This window comes from Nannospalax galili, unplaced genomic scaffold, assembly GCF_000622305.1.
Source record: "Nannospalax galili isolate Female #2095 unplaced genomic scaffold, S.galili_v1.0 scaffold71, whole genome shotgun sequence".
NCBI classification, from domain to species: Eukaryota; Metazoa; Chordata; class Mammalia; order Rodentia; family Spalacidae; genus Nannospalax; species Nannospalax galili.
In genome coordinates, this window is record NW_008330319.1 from 1,073,005 (window position 1) to 1,089,658 (window position 16,654).

The following is a 16,654-nucleotide window of genomic DNA, read 5'->3' on the forward strand; positions in this document are numbered from 1 at the left end:
GGTGCTCTGCTGAGGAGTTTCTGCCCAAGGCTGCTTTACACCCACACCCTGCACCTGACTGGCAAGCTTCTGATCTGCACTGTTTCTTGTCAGTGACAACTCGCAGGTCTCCAGTACTCAGATGTTCTCTGGACACTCTGACCACTTTCTTCAGAATGTATTAATAGCTTATATATTTATAACAGAATTTTGTGTTTTCTCTTCTCTTGTAACAGAGTCCCTGTCCAAACTTTCTGATCTGTGCTGCCCACTCCATGAAAGTAATTGTAAATGTGTTTTGAAATGAATACAGATTATACATGATGAGCTGTTAATGTGTTTCATACAAATTTCCAGGATTTCTGCATGTCATACCTAGGATAGTCATATATCATTAGCCTAAACCATCTTCATTTTTTCTTCGTCCTTTCCTTCTTTCTTTTGTCCTCTTGATTTATCCATTCCTCTGCAGCCACAGAAACCAAAATCCAAGCCAGGCCAATAGCTGGTGCCTCTGTAAAAGGAAAGCTTGGCTTTCTCAGCTCTGTCCTGTTTTTCCTACGAGCCAACTTTGTTTTCCCAGAACGGAGCCCAAATTGTACACCAGATATGCTGCTGCCTGGTATCTTTTCAATAACAAAACATGCACCATTTGGAGTAGTCGATTACAGTTGGCACAAAGACCTCACAGCCCTTCTCCCAACTAAAAGGTGCTGGGCAGATCAGGCCTGGTTTCATCCCTGTGGTGTGGTCCTTCTCCACCCTAGTAGATTTCAGTCACATTGTGTAAAGGATAAGGGTCCAAGTTCTGACTGGGGTTATTTTTTGGGAAATCAAGAGGAATAGAGAGAATAGCCAGCTGGTGGCCAGTGCTATTAGTCCCTTTAACCTGAGGATGGTTGGGCTATGCGCTATGAGGAAACTCAGCCCTGAAGTGTGGGTGGAGGGAGGCAGATGTGGCAGGTGGCTTATTGCCCAGGCCTGATACTTCAACCCTACAGCATCACAAGCGTTTGCCAACACCTACTCCCTTCTCTGGAAAGGGTGAGTTGTTGACTGTGAAGGAAACACAAATAATGGAAGTTATTTCCATGCAAGGGCAACATGAGACACTACTCTGTTAGGCAGTGAGTCTTATCAACAATGGTTTTCCTAAGTGCCTCCAAAGTATCTATCCACTAGACCACAGGAGGTGCTTCGATTCACCCTGGAAGAAATCGCAGTTTAATAAATCAGCAAATACACGGAGCATCTAAATCCAATAACTGTGAAGTACAGATAAATCACTGCTGCCGAAGCTCACTGTACACTTGATTCATTTGAAACAGGCAAAATCAAATAGCAATCCTCTCATCCAGCTCCTAGACACACACGCAAAGCTCAAGCTGCCCCAGGCACCAGGCCTGAACGACTGCCTGGAGCTGGGCTTCCTTCCTAGCTTTTGGGTAACGAAGGAAGAAGAATGCTGAATTCCAGCCTAAGGCAGTCTGTTCTCATGACACAGATATGCTGGAAGCTCTGCGTGAATAATTCATCGTCCTGTTTGGCTGTGTCGCGGGTTCCACCCCTGGAGCTGCGAATCGAAGGAGATCAGGCTCTGGCTCTTACCCTAGCTGCACGACTGGGTCTTCCAGCACATTATCTGTGGTTGATTTGCTCACCAGCTATGTGTGGGCAAGTACAGCGGAACATGATGGAAGCTGGAGATTCAATAGATTCAAGTTGAGCCAGGACTGCGAGGGTGTTTCCACTCACTCTCCACCTTCTCTCCCGTGGAAATACCAGGCACTTCCACCCCTCCACTCAACTCAAAGTAAGTTTCATGTGAAATGCAAGCAAAGTGCAGCCCTCGTATTTATAAACATGCCAGCTTGCAAATGGTTGGATAGGTATTTGAATTATTGATTGTTAAATATTTAAGCTGAATTCCTCATCCATCAGTTCTTGTGAGAAACTAGAGGACAGATTTACGATGCTGGAGTTTTTCTGGTTAGTTGGCAGTTGGCATCTTTATTAATTATAGCTCACATGGAAGGTTCCACAGTGTTGGCTGCAGGCGCTCAGGATCCCTATTATTCCTTTGAAACGGGGTTTGAGCAACGAGAACCCCTGAAATGGAAAAAGAAAGCAACACAACTCACTGAATTACTGATGCCATCTTCGGAGTTTTTGGCAGGTCCAACTGCGTCTCTGATTAGAGCAATTGAAAGAACAAGACTCTTAAAGGCAGGCAGATCTGGATTTTAGTTCTCCTTTCTCCGCTTCCTGATTCTGTGAACCTGAACTACATATCATAAAGATTTCCACTAAATCTCAACCTCTTTATCATAAAGGGGGGAGGGAGGGAGATAGTGGCAACTATCTGGATATAAATAGAAACATACCTACACATATACACCTATGTGTGGGAGGCTACACAAATCAAGTTTAGAGTGCCTGTTAGATAATACTAAACAGCTGGAGAATTACAGAGTAAAGGCTTAACCCTGTGAAGAGAGGAGAAATATTCTAATCTGTCCTGTTCACTTGGAGTCTCATGAAGTCCAGACTGGCCTCAAACTCCTCAGTCTGCTGCCTCCACTCACAAATGCTAGAACTGCGTGTGCACCACCATTCCTGGCTGTTCTGTTCATTGCCCGTCCTCATCGTCTAGAACAATTCCTGAAAAGCAAAAGGACTCAACGACTGTCTATCCTTTTGGGTTCCATGGCTATGCAGCCTCATCTAGAAAGGGGGTCTGCAGCCACCCCCACCACCAGAAGTCTGCAGTGCACATCTTTGAGCTTCACAGATGAAGACATAAAATTGAGTTGCAATGTGTATAGCTCACACTATGTATGGCAGAGCACTGGTTTAGCCTGCTTGAGGCTCTGCATCTGATGCCTAGCACTAAATTTTTTTTTTTTTAAGAATCAAAACTGAGAAAATTTCCCCCAAACCAGTAGAAGCAAGAGAATAGGAGACAGGTGTCAAGTTATAAGCACATAAAACTGACAACAGGACAAAGGTACAGAATGCGGGAGGAAAATGCACTGAGTGGATAAGGAAAGTCCTCCTCATGTCTGGAGGTGGCATCTGGGGCTCACATCCCAACATTGCCCTTTTCTAAGAAACACACTCAGCTGACAGGAAATGAGGCAGAGTTGCGCTTGGACAGCCCTGTTTGCCAACTGGATCCGTGAGAAAGAGCTAAAAAGAGGCTGTGGCCTTTTTCTGATTAATGCTGAAATGGGAGGGTGATGCAGAGGTGGTTTTGACATGGAAATCTCAAAGTCCAGGATGACAATTTGCTCACAGCTGAATCCCCTGTGCCCAGCACAGTGTCCGACAGTCACTAAGCCTACAATTCTTTGCTGACTGCATGGGTTCTGCCCCCGAACCCAAACAGTATAGCCAGTATGAATGAAACTTCTCTTTATTTGTACTTTGGCCAGCAATGAGCTAAGCATCTTTGTCCTGTTCCTAGAACTACCAACTCCCATTTCTTAAATGAAGAAGCCGAAGCTCCTAAACTTCAGCCAGGATCCCATTGGTTAAGGGACTAGCGAGTGCCGTGCCTGGGTTCAAACTTTGCCTCCCAGACTCCAGCTCATGCTGTTTATAACAAACCATGTCACCTCACCAAGTCCATGTCACCCTCCATGGCCTCTAGCTACTCCTGAGTTAGCATTTCCCAACTTTGTACAGCTGAATTCTAAGCTGGATAATACTTCTTTGTGGTGTTCACTGTTCAATGTCTGGTAGTATGCCTGGCCTCTACCCACTGCAGCCCGTAGGCCTACCCCACCCCACTGTGGCACACTAACGTGTTTCTGGGCATTGCCAACTGTCACTTGATGAGAATGGCAAAATCTCCCCAGCCAAGAGCACTACAATCACTCTGACTCTTTCCCACCTTCCCATGACAAAATATGGAGACGCCAGTCTCTTGGAACACCAAGCTTCAAATATCCAGTTACATTGGACATTTCCAAGCGAATGTTCCACTCACCTGTACCCTAAAGTTGAGTTCAACATCATTTCCTGACTCACAGCTCATCCTTCTTTATACCCTGCTGTGCTCTCCCCAAATTCATATGCTGAACTCTGAATTCCCAATGTATTAAGATTTGAAGGTATGATTACATGGGAGGTTATTAGGTCATGAAGTCAAAGTCTTTGTGAATGAGATTGGTAATCTTGAAATAAGAAACATGAAAGCTCTCACTCTCTGCTTTCTACCATGCAAGATACAAAGTTTGATAAGTTGTTGTTTTTTTAAATCCCTAACACAAGAGTACTGTGTCTTTTCCCCATTGGCTGGGGTCCAACCTCACAGTCTTTCCCAGTTGGCTAGTTTAGAAGAATCAGAGCAAAGGAAATGAGAAGAGCTCCACTGCCCCAGGCCATCAGATTCCAGAATGCATCTGGGCCTTACCTTAAAAAAAGTTTTATAGGGTATGGTGGGATTAGAAGATTAGAAGTCCTTGTCATAAACCAAGTTTTACAGGCTTTGAAAGAAAGAGAAAAAAAAACCTAATATTTAATGTTTCTTATAATCTCTACACTGGAGAGACTGAGAACCAGAAAGGCTGAGAACCTGGTAGCTGCTCTGCCCATGAGGCTGGATGGAAAATATCAATCGTGCACTGAAGGCCTGAAGGATTCCTGGGGAGCCACTAATCTTCTGTCCACATTGGAACGCTGAATAAGCTGGGTTCCAGTGTCAGCAAAGGATGGCAGATGCACTTACCAGCAAGGAATGAGTGTGGGCAGGCAAAAAGCAGCCTTGCTTTTCACTCAAACCTCTTTATGTCTTCGCTGCCCCTGGAAGCTGCTCCTCACACTACAGGAAGGCATTTCCTCCTCAGTTAATCCTTCCCTCACAGACCTCTCCAAAATTATAACATTTAGTTGATCCCAGATCCAATTAAGTTGACAACCAAGATTAAGCATCAGTGTAAGGGTGTTATTATTTTCCTGGTTTCCTATGTTCTTCTTGGCCTCTGCTGCCCTGCCTGATACACTGAAGGTGATGTACATTCGGTCATGTATTAAAAAGGCCTGCTGGTTGTGGATCATCAACCCTGAATATCAAGATGAAGCCCAGATGTGAGCCTAAGCAGCACGGTCTAGCAATTAGGAGTGAGGCTGTTGAGACTCAGAAAGACAAATATCACCTGTTCATATATGGAATCTAGATTTATTTGCATGCGTGCATGTGTGCATGTGTGTGTGTGTGTGTGTGTGTGTGTGTGATGAAAGCAGAGGGTAGTGTATGGGAGGAAGGAGGTGTTTAAAGGCAAGGGGGAGAATGGAACAAGAAAGGGCAATAGAAAGAAGGACAGTACTATATGTTATGTCTCTGCAAAGCACAGGGAGGAAAGCAGATGGGGGATACTAGTGTGCAGGAAGGGGACCAGTGATAGGGGGACACAGAAGGGTAATGAGAGGACAAATATGAATAAAGTACAATTATATATGTAGAAAATAAAATTATATATGTAGAAAATAAAATAAAAGTCATTATTTTATACATTAAATAAAAAATATTTATGTAATTATTTTTAAGAAGAGGCTGGTGTGTAGAGGTGTGTTTGTCTTTTGGCTCATTTAAATTTGAGGGGACCAGATGTCGAGATGGGACAACAGCCAACTGAATTAGAGAAATGCAGGCCTTAACAAAATTAATGAGACCCTTAATAACACAGGGTCCAAAAATCAGGAGTTAGCAGTAATGATGGCACACATGAAAAGGAACATAGACAGGGGGTTCCCTCTGGTTTGAGGGTTTTGATTGGCTATAGTCTCTGCTTGTAAAATGAGATACTTAAGGTTGCCCCGGGTTATCAGGTGTGCCATTGGAGCCAGTTGCTTTCATGGTCTGCGACACTGGGTTGGTCTCTCAGTGGTTAAGAGGTGTGCTGCTTCCTCCAGGGTCACGGCTGCCATCTCCGAGGTCGGTGGCTGTGGAGGGAGGATTTCCATCGCAGGCAATTTTAATGTTCTGGGCTGGGATCCAAATGGGGGCTGGAACATTATCTGGAAAGACACAAGCATAGCCTCACCCTTGTGTTAATAATAGGTGTGGACCTTTCCATTCACTTGTGAGAGGGTCCTTCCATCTCACCATGGGGGCAGGAGTGGGCTGAGTGAACGCCCGCCAATGTTTTTTTGCTGGTGGGAGGCCATTGCCTCAGCGAGGGCTGTAGCATGGGCCCGACCCCATGGACTCGACAGGCCAGAGTCCATTCAGTGACATCCTTGTGCCTAACAGGTCCTATGGAAAGGTGACACTCAGTAGAGCAGCCCTCATATACAAGATCTTTGAACAGACATCAGCAGCCCCTCGATGACTGATTTTTCTATTTACACCTTGTTGACATCACTCAACAAAGTCAGAGAAAGGCTCACCTGGTTTCTGTACCTATTTAGTTAACTTAGTATCACTGTGAGCTGGCATTCTACGAAAAGCATGCAGCGCGCAGGGCCGCACTTAGTCAAAGTAATGGGGGGGGAATCCCTGAGCCTGAGCTTGGGGAGCTTCAAAACTGCCACTCCCTGCCAGAGTATCAAACCGAATATTTTGGACATCGGCATTCCTATTGTGTTCTGCCTGTTGTTCACACTCATCTTGATAGGCAGCCTTCCATAAAAGTAAATCACCTCCCTGTAAACACACGTGGGCAATATGTTGCCAATCCTAGAGGGTATTGGCCGCATGGCTGATCATATCTAAAAGCTGACCGAACCAGGGGGAATGGATACTGTCTTCAAGTGCCGTTTTGTGCAGATTTTTTAAGGTATCATGAGAATATGGGTTCCAAATATTTGGGTTTTGTTGTCCCGGTGCAATAGTGACTGGGAAAAACTGTGGAAAGTTTTCCACAGTATCAGAAAAGAGAGGCTTAGGTGGAAGAGGCTTCCAATCCTCCTCCAAAGAGGAGGGGTAGAGGGGAGGGCCTCCCTTAAAACCAAAATAAGATGGCAGCAGACGGCCACCGCCCTGTAATGACAGAGCAGAAGCTGACTTGACTTCCTGTTTTTCATAAATGGGACCAAGAAACCCTAATTCCTCATCTTTTGCATTTTTAGCAATGTCCATTGCTCCTGTTTCAGAGCAAGGATCTGTTAGTTTCACTTTGGCTGGGAATGCCTGGGACAAGCCACCCCCACCATCCTGCTGCTTTATTTGTTCATCTATTTCCTTAAGTATGAGATCATCCTGTCCAGGGGCATCAGGGGGAACTCTCCAAAGTGAGGCCAGAATGGCAGTCACAATGGGGTAGAACAGCCCAGAAAATGGCTCCCCTCCCTGACTTCTCTCTTTCTGGCCAGGAATAGCACACGAGCCCATTGCTCCAGATCCCAACAGCAGGAATCTGTAAACCAGGGGGCAAGAGCTAGCACTTCATCTAATACCTTAGTTACATCCTTTTCTGTTACCCTAATTTGCCTACTCCTGAGGAGAGAAACCAGTGGCAGCACAGGGGCCGGTGGCAGCTGGATGACTATTTCCCATTCTCGAGGTCACTCACCCTGCAAGACGTACCCAGAAGGACTCAGAAGCCGTTCAGGAAGATGATCAGCAGAGACAGGAACGGCACGCCAAACGGAAGACTGCAAGCCAGAAGAGGAAGCACAGGAGAATGAAAGTGGTGAGCACCCATGGAAGAATCATTGGCAAAGGAGGCACTGGATGCTCAAAGTGTTACAGCCTCACATTGGGCGCCAGCTGCGGCCGCTCTTCTGCTCACCCAGTGCTGTCTCTGGGCACAGCTCCTCCGCTCACATGGGCACTGCCTGCGGCCACTCTCCATTAACATGGTGCTGACTCTGATCACACAGGTGCTGCCTCTGATTGCACGGGCTCCGCCCTTCGCTCCTTGCTCCGGCTGCAAGCTGTGGCTGCTCTTCCGCTCGCTCAGCACTGAGGCCGCTCTTCTGCTCTCCCGGCGCTGTCTCCGATCGTTGCTGCTTCTGCCCAGTCCTGGACCCCAGGGCTGGTGAGGAGACTGTGTCAGCAGAGCCGCATTCAGACACAGGAGACCCGTTTCAGTGATGCAGATCTAGTTTATTGCAGAAAGGTACAAGCTTATATATGGGTAGGGGTCCAATCAAGAAGTTACAACTCAGATCTTTGGCAGGACTATGTCCTAACATAACATCGTGGGTCAGACACCTTATTAGCATAATAGGTTTCGGGTTACTTAGGTTCCAGTTTTCTGTACAGGGCCTGGATTCCTGGGAGCCATGTCACCCAGGCTGTTGAAATATCTAAGTATTACAATTTGGAGTCTCAAGGGTGGTGATTAGGGAGTGGCGAGCTCTAGGCATTAGTCTCATGATCTGCCAATGGGAGCAATTGTCACAAGGCCTTCCCTGTGGCTCCAGCAGTCAGGCCATTGCCTCAGGCCTGCTGTATTGCTGTCGTTAAGACTTTTAACCTAGGCTCAAGCCTGTCTCCCACACTGGTGTGCTGGGCAGAGATGAGAGAACAGCTTGGGTCAGTCACTTGTGTTAGCTGCACAATGGTGCACTCTCTGTGATCTGCTCTATTCCCCGTCTCAGCAAGTGGCTCACAGCTATGATGTGATCGATCCACAGGCATCTGTGTTTAGAACAAAAATGGTGACTGACTTCAACTGGGCCTGCAGATTCTCTGTCTACAGCAAACCTCCTGTGGTGGTTTGAATGAGAATGTCCCCCATAGACTCCAAGTATTTGAACACTTGGCTTGAAGATGTGAGAGTTGAGCTTTCTGCTCTGGCTGCCTCCTGCCATGCCTCCCCACCATGATGGATTCTTATCCCTCTGGAACTGTAATCAAAGCAACAGAAAAGTAACTAAAATACCTCTCTGAAAGGCAGAGCCCAGAGCTGGGCTGATGCAGGAAGGCCTCCTTCCTGCATCAACTTCCCTGCAGGCCAGAAGCCTAGTTTCAAATTTTCTTTGGATTCTGTGAGAGGCCAACCAGCCCTTCCAAGAAAACTGCTTTTTATTCTAAGGCCAATCTCAAGAAGGATTTTAGTTTCCTGAAGTTGTAGGAGGCAACACAAGCACTCATGCAGCCATAGACCTCAAGTGAATTCAGAATTTCTCATGACTGTCTTCAGAATGGACAACCTCCTTCATAGCTTTTTTGATCAGGCTGGAATTGAAAACCGGCACTCAAATGATCCTCCTGCCTCAGCCTCCCAAGCACTGGAAATACAAGTGTGTGCCACTCTCTCTGACTTCTTAAAAATGCTTTTAAAAATCTGCATAAATTATTTTTATTGTTTTTTAAAAATACATAAGTACATATAAGTGCATAGTGAGGGGTCTCATAAAGACATTTTCACACAAGTGCATCATGAACTTTGACACCCTCTCCCACCCCCTCCCACTATTCCCCTGTTGCCCCGCTTCATCTCTACTCTTATTACAAATACATATATGTCCTCTTATTTGTCTATATAAAACCTAGGATTCACAAAAGAGAGAAGACAACCTATTTCGCTTTCCATATCTGACTTATTTTGCTTAATAAGATGACCTCCACTTGCATCCAGTTTCCTACAAATGATACAATTTCATTCTTCTTTATGTTGGAATAAATTTCCATTGTGTTTATGTACTGTATTTTCCTTTTTAATGGTGTTATTTTTAGTAACATTTAAATTTTTTAAGAATCTCATATAGGCATGCAATATATTTTGATCATTTTCTCCACTACCCCTTAAGCTTCCCCCTAACTCCTCCCAGATCCGTCCCCCACCTCCAACCCTTCTCAATTTCTCATGCTTTTTTAAAAAAATAGCCTACTGATTTCTATTTGTGCTGCCTATATGGGTGTGGGGCCATTTACTGGAGCTTGGTTGACCTACCAGGGGCCACATGCGTAAAGAAATCTGACTCTCCCTCTCTCAAAGGCCCTTCCCCTCTCTGTACATAGCACTTTCCTTTATCCATTCATCTGTTGACAACTAGGCTGATTCAATAACTTGGCTATTGTGAATAAAGCAGTAATAATCATAGATGTGCAAGTGTCTCTGTGGTGTTCTGACACAGGATCCTTCATGTATGTATCCAGGAGTACTGCTACAGGGTCACATGGTAGATTATTAGGCTTTTGGGGACTCTCCATACTGACTTCCACAGTGACTGGACTAGTTTATATTCCCAACAACAGTGTATAAATGTTCCCTGTTCCTTGCATTCTTGCCAGCATTTGGGTGAGATGGAATATTAATGTTGTTTGATTTCCATTTCCCTGATGGCTTAGGATGTTGAGCATATTTCACATGCTTATTGACCATTTGTAATTAGTTATCCATTTTTATTGGATTTTGGGGGGAGGTTGGTAGTTTGTTGTTTTATATTCTATATATTAGTCTTCTGTTAACAAAAATATCCTTGCACTCTGTGGGCTGTCTCTTTACTCAATAATTTCCTTTACTGTGCAGAGCTTTTGAATTTCATGCAATCTTGTCAATTCTTGGTTTTATTTCCCGAGTTATTGTAGTCATTTTCAGAAAGTCTTTCTCCATGCCACAAAACTAGATATCCATCTGTAGAAGAGTGAAATTAGATCCATCTTTCATGATGCACAAAACCCAATTCAAAATGGACCATATACCTAACAATCTTTTCTTTTTAAAAATATTTTATTTATTATTTTTATGTGTGTGTATTATGTGTACTGCCTGCATGTAGGTAAGTTCACCCATGTCCTGCAATGCCCGTGGAGGAAAGAAGAGGCTGTCAGATCCCCTGGAACTGGAGTTACAGACAGTTGTTAGCTGCCATGTGGGTGCTGGGATTCGAACCCAGGTTTTCTGCAAGAACAGCCACTGTTCTTAACCACTGAGCCATCTCTCCAGCCCCCTAATCTTTTCTTAAAATTAATTTATTTGTGAGCATATGTGTGTGAGTGCATATACTTGTGTGTGCATGTGGGGGCCAGCAGAGGGTGTCAGGTGTCCTCCTCTATCACTCTTCATCTTATTCCTTTGAAGCAGGGTATCTCACTGATCCCAGAGGTCACATTTTTCAGCTAGGCCAGAAACCAGCAAGCCTCAGTGATTTTTCTGTCTCTGTTCCCCTCAGTGCTGGGGCTTCAGCATGTCTGGCCTGTTGTGTGGGTACTGAGATCTGAATTCCAGTCCTCAAGGGTTGTATAGCCAGTGTTCTTAACTGCTGAAATATCTCTCCAGCCCACATACCCTAATTTAAAACCAAAAATAGAGCTGGTAAGATGGCACAGCAGATAAAAGCACTTTCCACCAAGCCTGATGACCTACCTGAGTTCAATTACTAGGAGGCATGTGGTAGGAAAGAACTGACTTGCGACTTTCAGACACACACACACACACATGCGTGCATGCATACATATGCATAACCACACACACATAAATAAAATTCAATAAAAAAAAATTTGAAACCTAAAATGGGCTATGGGGAGTTGGTTAATAGACAACCAACTTACCTTAGGGCATGAGAATGTGTTCAGATCCCTAGAACCACATAAAACTGGATACGGTAGCCCAGTTCTGCAGTCCTAGTGCTCCTATGGAGAGATGGGAGGCAGAATCCAGAGACTCTGAGGAAGCTCGTGGGCCAACTAGCCTGGTGTACTCAGCAGCAAACAACAAAGACACTCTGCCTCAAAACAAGGTAGGAGGCAAGGACCAAACACTGAAGTATTTCTCTGACATCCACATGTACAATAATGTGGCATGTGTGTACCTGTACTCACGCACATGAACATATATACATATATACACTATACACATAATTGGAAATAAATAAATAGATAAATAAAACCTAAAATGCTGACACTGCTAGATGTAAACACTTCAACATAAAGGCATAGGCAGGAACTTTGTGACTAGGGCTCCAATAGCACAGGAAATGACCCAAAGAATTGACAAATGGTATTATGCAAAATTTAAAAGCTCTATACAGCAAAGGAAACTATCAGTGACTGAATAGACAGTCTACAGAGTGCAAGCAAATATTTTCTAGTTATGATTCAAAAGGAAGGTTAATAACAGATGGGTGTGGTGGCACCTGCCTTTATTCCCAGCACTCGGGAGGCAGAGGCAGGCAGATCTCTGTGAGTTCAAGGCCAGCCTGGTCTACATAGTGAGTTCCAGGACAGCTGGGGCTAAAAAAAAAGAAGAAGATTAGTATCTAGAATATATAAAGCACTTCAAAATTTCAACATACTCCCAAAAACCACATAAGCTCCCCCAACCCAGAACTGCCCACTCAAACTAGCCAATCCTAAGCCTCTCTAGCCTGCTTGCCTTGCCTTCCTTGTGGGAACTAAAATAAAGACTCCTGCTTCTAGATCAATCCTTCTTTTCCCCTGTGCATTTCACAAGACTCAGTAGGCCCTTCTCTTGAGAACTGAGTGGCAAACTAGCTTTACAACAACCATTGTCTCCTGTTGGCTTCTCCATACTGTAATAATAATAGTCTATATTTCATATAGAATAAAAGTCATATACACACATGTGTACTCACAAATACACATAATTAGGCACCATTTATTGTAGCTTGCTCTGTGCCACATACTGTTCTGTTTTACATGTGTTAGCTTGTTTAATTCACAGGTAAACCTTTGAGATATCTACCATTTAATAGCCCCATATTATAGCTCAGAAAGCTAAAGCATCAAACCTTTAGGAACCTGAGTTTATGCCACTGATAAATGGTATGATGGTGTATACACTCACATGCACTAGTATGTGAATGTGTGTGTGTGTGCTGTGTATGTGTGCTAGTGGGGAGAGTGCACATACCCATGTGTGCACATATGAATGACAGAATTCAATGTCAGGTGTCTTCCTTTCTCACTGTCCACCTTGTTTTTGAGACAAAGTCTCTCACTGAACTAGGCACTCACTAACTGGCTAGACCTGCTAGCCAGTGAGTCCTGGGAGCCTCCTGTCTCCACTACATTTTATGTGGGTGCTGGGGACCCAAACTCAGGTCCCCATGCTTGCATAGAAAGCCCTTCACTCATTGAGTTATCTCTCAAGCCCAAGACTGGGTTTTGAAGTTCTGAGTCAATAAAAATTCCTGCAATGAAAGCAATATGCTGTATATATGCTGTCTAAATTGTAGGTACTGGGCCTGGAGAGATGGCTCAGTGGTTAAGAACACTGGCTGTTCTTGAGGAAGACCCAGGTTCGAATCCCAGCACCCACATGGCAGCTAACAATTGTCCATAACTCCAGTTCCAGGGATCTGACAGCCTCTTCTGTCCTCTGCGGGCATCGCACAGCACAGGTGTACTTACCTACATGCAGGCAATGCACGCATGCACATAAAATAAAAATAATAAATAAAATATTTAAATTGTAGGTACTAGGCACATGTGGCCATTGAGAATAGTTAGCACTCCAATATCCCTAAGGGAATTGGTTCTAGACTACGCTCAGGATACACAATCTGCATAGACTCAAGCCTCTTATCTCTTAGTATATAGCATGCACATATCCTCACAAATATTTCTAATAATCTCTAGATTATTAATAATATCCCATAATGCAATTGTTATATAAATAATCAATATACCTCTTAGGGAATGAGCAAGGGGAAAGCCTGTGTTTAGTATAGCTGAAATGTGCCCCCAAATATTTATAATCTACTGTTGGTTGCATTCGTGGACATGTTATTCAGGGCGCTGAAGAGCCCACTGTACTAGAAATGTGACTAAGGGACTATATTTTTAATTTCATGTAAATTTAATTAATTTAAGTTTAAGTTCCCACATGCGGCGGATGGCAACTGCACTGGACAGTTCAGGTCCAGGCCCTTTACCTCACCCCACCATAGGAATCTTGAGCAGGCTATTTTCTCACAGAACTTCTCAGACCCTTTGCATGTTCATTAGTGCTGTAAAAATCAAAGAGAAGCAGAACACACACAAGGGGACACAGTCTCCTTTACATCTCTGGAGATGGCAGGTGATAGCTGCCCCTGTATTGGAAAGTCTAGAGGAATGAGGCTCATAGCAGAGCCAATGTCTGCCCACACTGCTGTGCTAGTGGTCCCTATATACTTTCTAAAGTTTCTACCACTAATGGGAATCACTCCTCTGATACAGAAACAAACATATTCCCTCCCACAGGCATGGAAGTGATAAAAGATAAATCTTATGTCCACATCATTATTTTAACAAAGACGTTCAATCGTTTTGTTAAGATGCATACTTTACAAGTTATTAAATAGCATCTTATTTCGATGTTGTTCAAAGTGTGCTGCCTCCACCAGCAGTTTCCATAGCCCAGAAACCAGCAGAAGCAAAACAGCAGCAGCAGCAGGAGTAAGACCCAGTGAACAAAGCCCCCCCCAAGGGGGGGGAGACCCCAACAACCTATGTTCAAACAAGTCCTCCAGGCAACTTGCTCCAGCTTGAGACTATCTACGTGAAAATTTTCATTTAATACTTAAAACTAGAAAGAAAGAGGCCTAGAGAACTGAAGATCCTCAAACTTAGCAGGAAAACAGAGCTGGACCATGAACCCTGCTCTCAACCAGCCGGTTGGTATCAGCTAGGAGAACCCTGCTGCTGGCTGGCCCTGCATTATGCCTAGGACTGTGAGTCAGGTGGTGGCTGTGGTATATTGTGCTCCCTTGGCAGATTTTCCTTTCCTGCCTTACCTTTCCACCACACCTGTCCTTCCCTGCTCAATAACCACACAGGAAACAGCATTTTTCCATCCCCCACTCCCCGCTGAGGCTTTAATGCATCCCTGGTTATCCCAAAGTAGAAATTTAATAAGCATCATGGTGACTGGGAAGAAGATGGCAAAAGATGGGGAATACTGGAAACACAATTCCTGTTCCTTGGTCTTTCTCAAAGCCAGCTCTATGAAAGATCTTAAAAGTGTCAAGCTTAAGTAGAGAAGGGGAATAGGAAATGTTCATACAAAATGTTGTTCACAATATGATATTTACACAGTATCAGCTATGTACATTGTTACAAACAAGATATAATTTCATTATTCCATATCAGTGTCAATATCTCAAATTTTGGCTAAAGATAAATGGTCACAAAAGAGAACTAAAAGTCAGGAACTTGGAAAAGAGAATGGGAGGGATGGGTGGGGGAGGGGGAGTGTCATAGGGACAGGAAGGCCACGAGAGGATGGGGGGGGTAATCAGAATACATTATATACATGTATGAAATTGCCAAGTAACAAAATTAATGAATAAACAGGGAAAAGATACACTCTGTTTTAATTTAGCTATCCAGTACCTCTCTTTGGTGGACTGTAAACTCTTTCTTTAGGACTCGCCACATAGCCAGGAAGAAACCCCTGGCTTATGTAGTCACTGATCATAAGAATAAGAACACTAAAGTGAAACTTCAAAAGTTCTGCCGGCTTAGGCTCTGCTATGCACTAGCTCTATGGCCTTGGCAGAGTTCTAAACCTATTCTAAGCATCTTTCTCATTTGGAAAATGGGGAAGATCGTAAAATACGCATACCACCACTGATAGACAGAACACATTATACATAACATGGCTTCAATAAATGCCGCAAGAACTAAAAAAAATCACTGCTTAGAACCAGGCACAGCAGTGCACACTTTTAATGCCAGCACTCAGGAGACAGGGGCAGGTGGATTTCCGTGAGATCAAGGCCAGCTTGGTTTATATTGAGAGTTCTAGGCCAGCCAGGGCTGCAGGGAAACCAAAAACAAAAAACAAAAATTACTAAAATCTGGAAACCTGGAAAAGCCTGCTATCTAATTAGCTAACTAAAGAAACCACAGACACACACACACACACACACACACACACACACATTCTGAGCTACAGGCTTCATTTAACAAGTAGACAGTTTGGATTTAGATGTGGGGGTAGGAATCTAAGATTAACTGTCTCCCCAACTCTGCATCCATTCCCTCAGTTAAGGAAAAGCAGATGTAGATGGGAAAGGAGGTACTAATTTCAATGACAAAATCTAGTTTGGAAAAACAGCACAAAACATGCACATAGCCAATGGGACAGATTCAAGAGCCCAGAAACAAACAGTCAACTAATACTTGCCATAGTGCCAAAAAAACACAACCGAGAATAAGTTCTTCAATAAGTGGTGTCGGGAAAACAGGATAGCCATCTGCAAAAGAATGAGATAGGACATCAGTCTTATTCCAGTAACAAAAATTAAAATAGATTACTGACTTAAATGTAACATCGGAAACTAAATCCTTTAAAAAACATTATTATTTTTATTTTTTTGTGTTAAAATTATTCTTTTATTTTTGTATTTGAAATCATCAGTGTACCTAAAATATTGTTTTTTTCAACATTGGCACTAGTGTCATTTCAAGTGGACTTCACATTGAGCAGTTTGGATTTAGAACATTTCCACCACGGCAGAAAGTTTAGCTGGAAAGGATTAACATATAACATTAGCATGTTTGATACTAATTTATAGGGGAACTTTACACAGTTAGCCTTTTGTCTGTCCTAGTTGTAAATTTTTTACAATATATCATTTGCATTTTTATTTTTTAAACTACAGAATTGAAAATTATATGAGCAAATGTATCATTTCTTCCATCCCTTGATTTTCCATTAATTTTCGATGTACTGGCTTCCAGATTAGTTTTCACATATATTTTCCCTTAGTTTTTTTGGAATTATTTATTTAATAACCACATACTTAGAAGAAGCATTTCATTACAACA

The 16,654-nt window shown here is 43.5% G+C and overlaps 1 protein-coding gene across 1 annotated transcript in view; it reads left to right on the forward strand.

The window, feature by feature from the left end:
- Positions 1-16,654, forward strand: part of LOC115072313 — a 61,048-nt gene that overhangs the window by 2,702 nt on the left and 41,692 nt on the right. Inside the window, exon 3 of the mRNA XM_029569091.1 lies at positions 1,553-1,792. Coding sequence (XP_029424951.1) covers positions 1,553-1,792 — 240 coding nt within the window. The remainder of the gene's footprint in view (positions 1-1,552; positions 1,793-16,654) is intronic.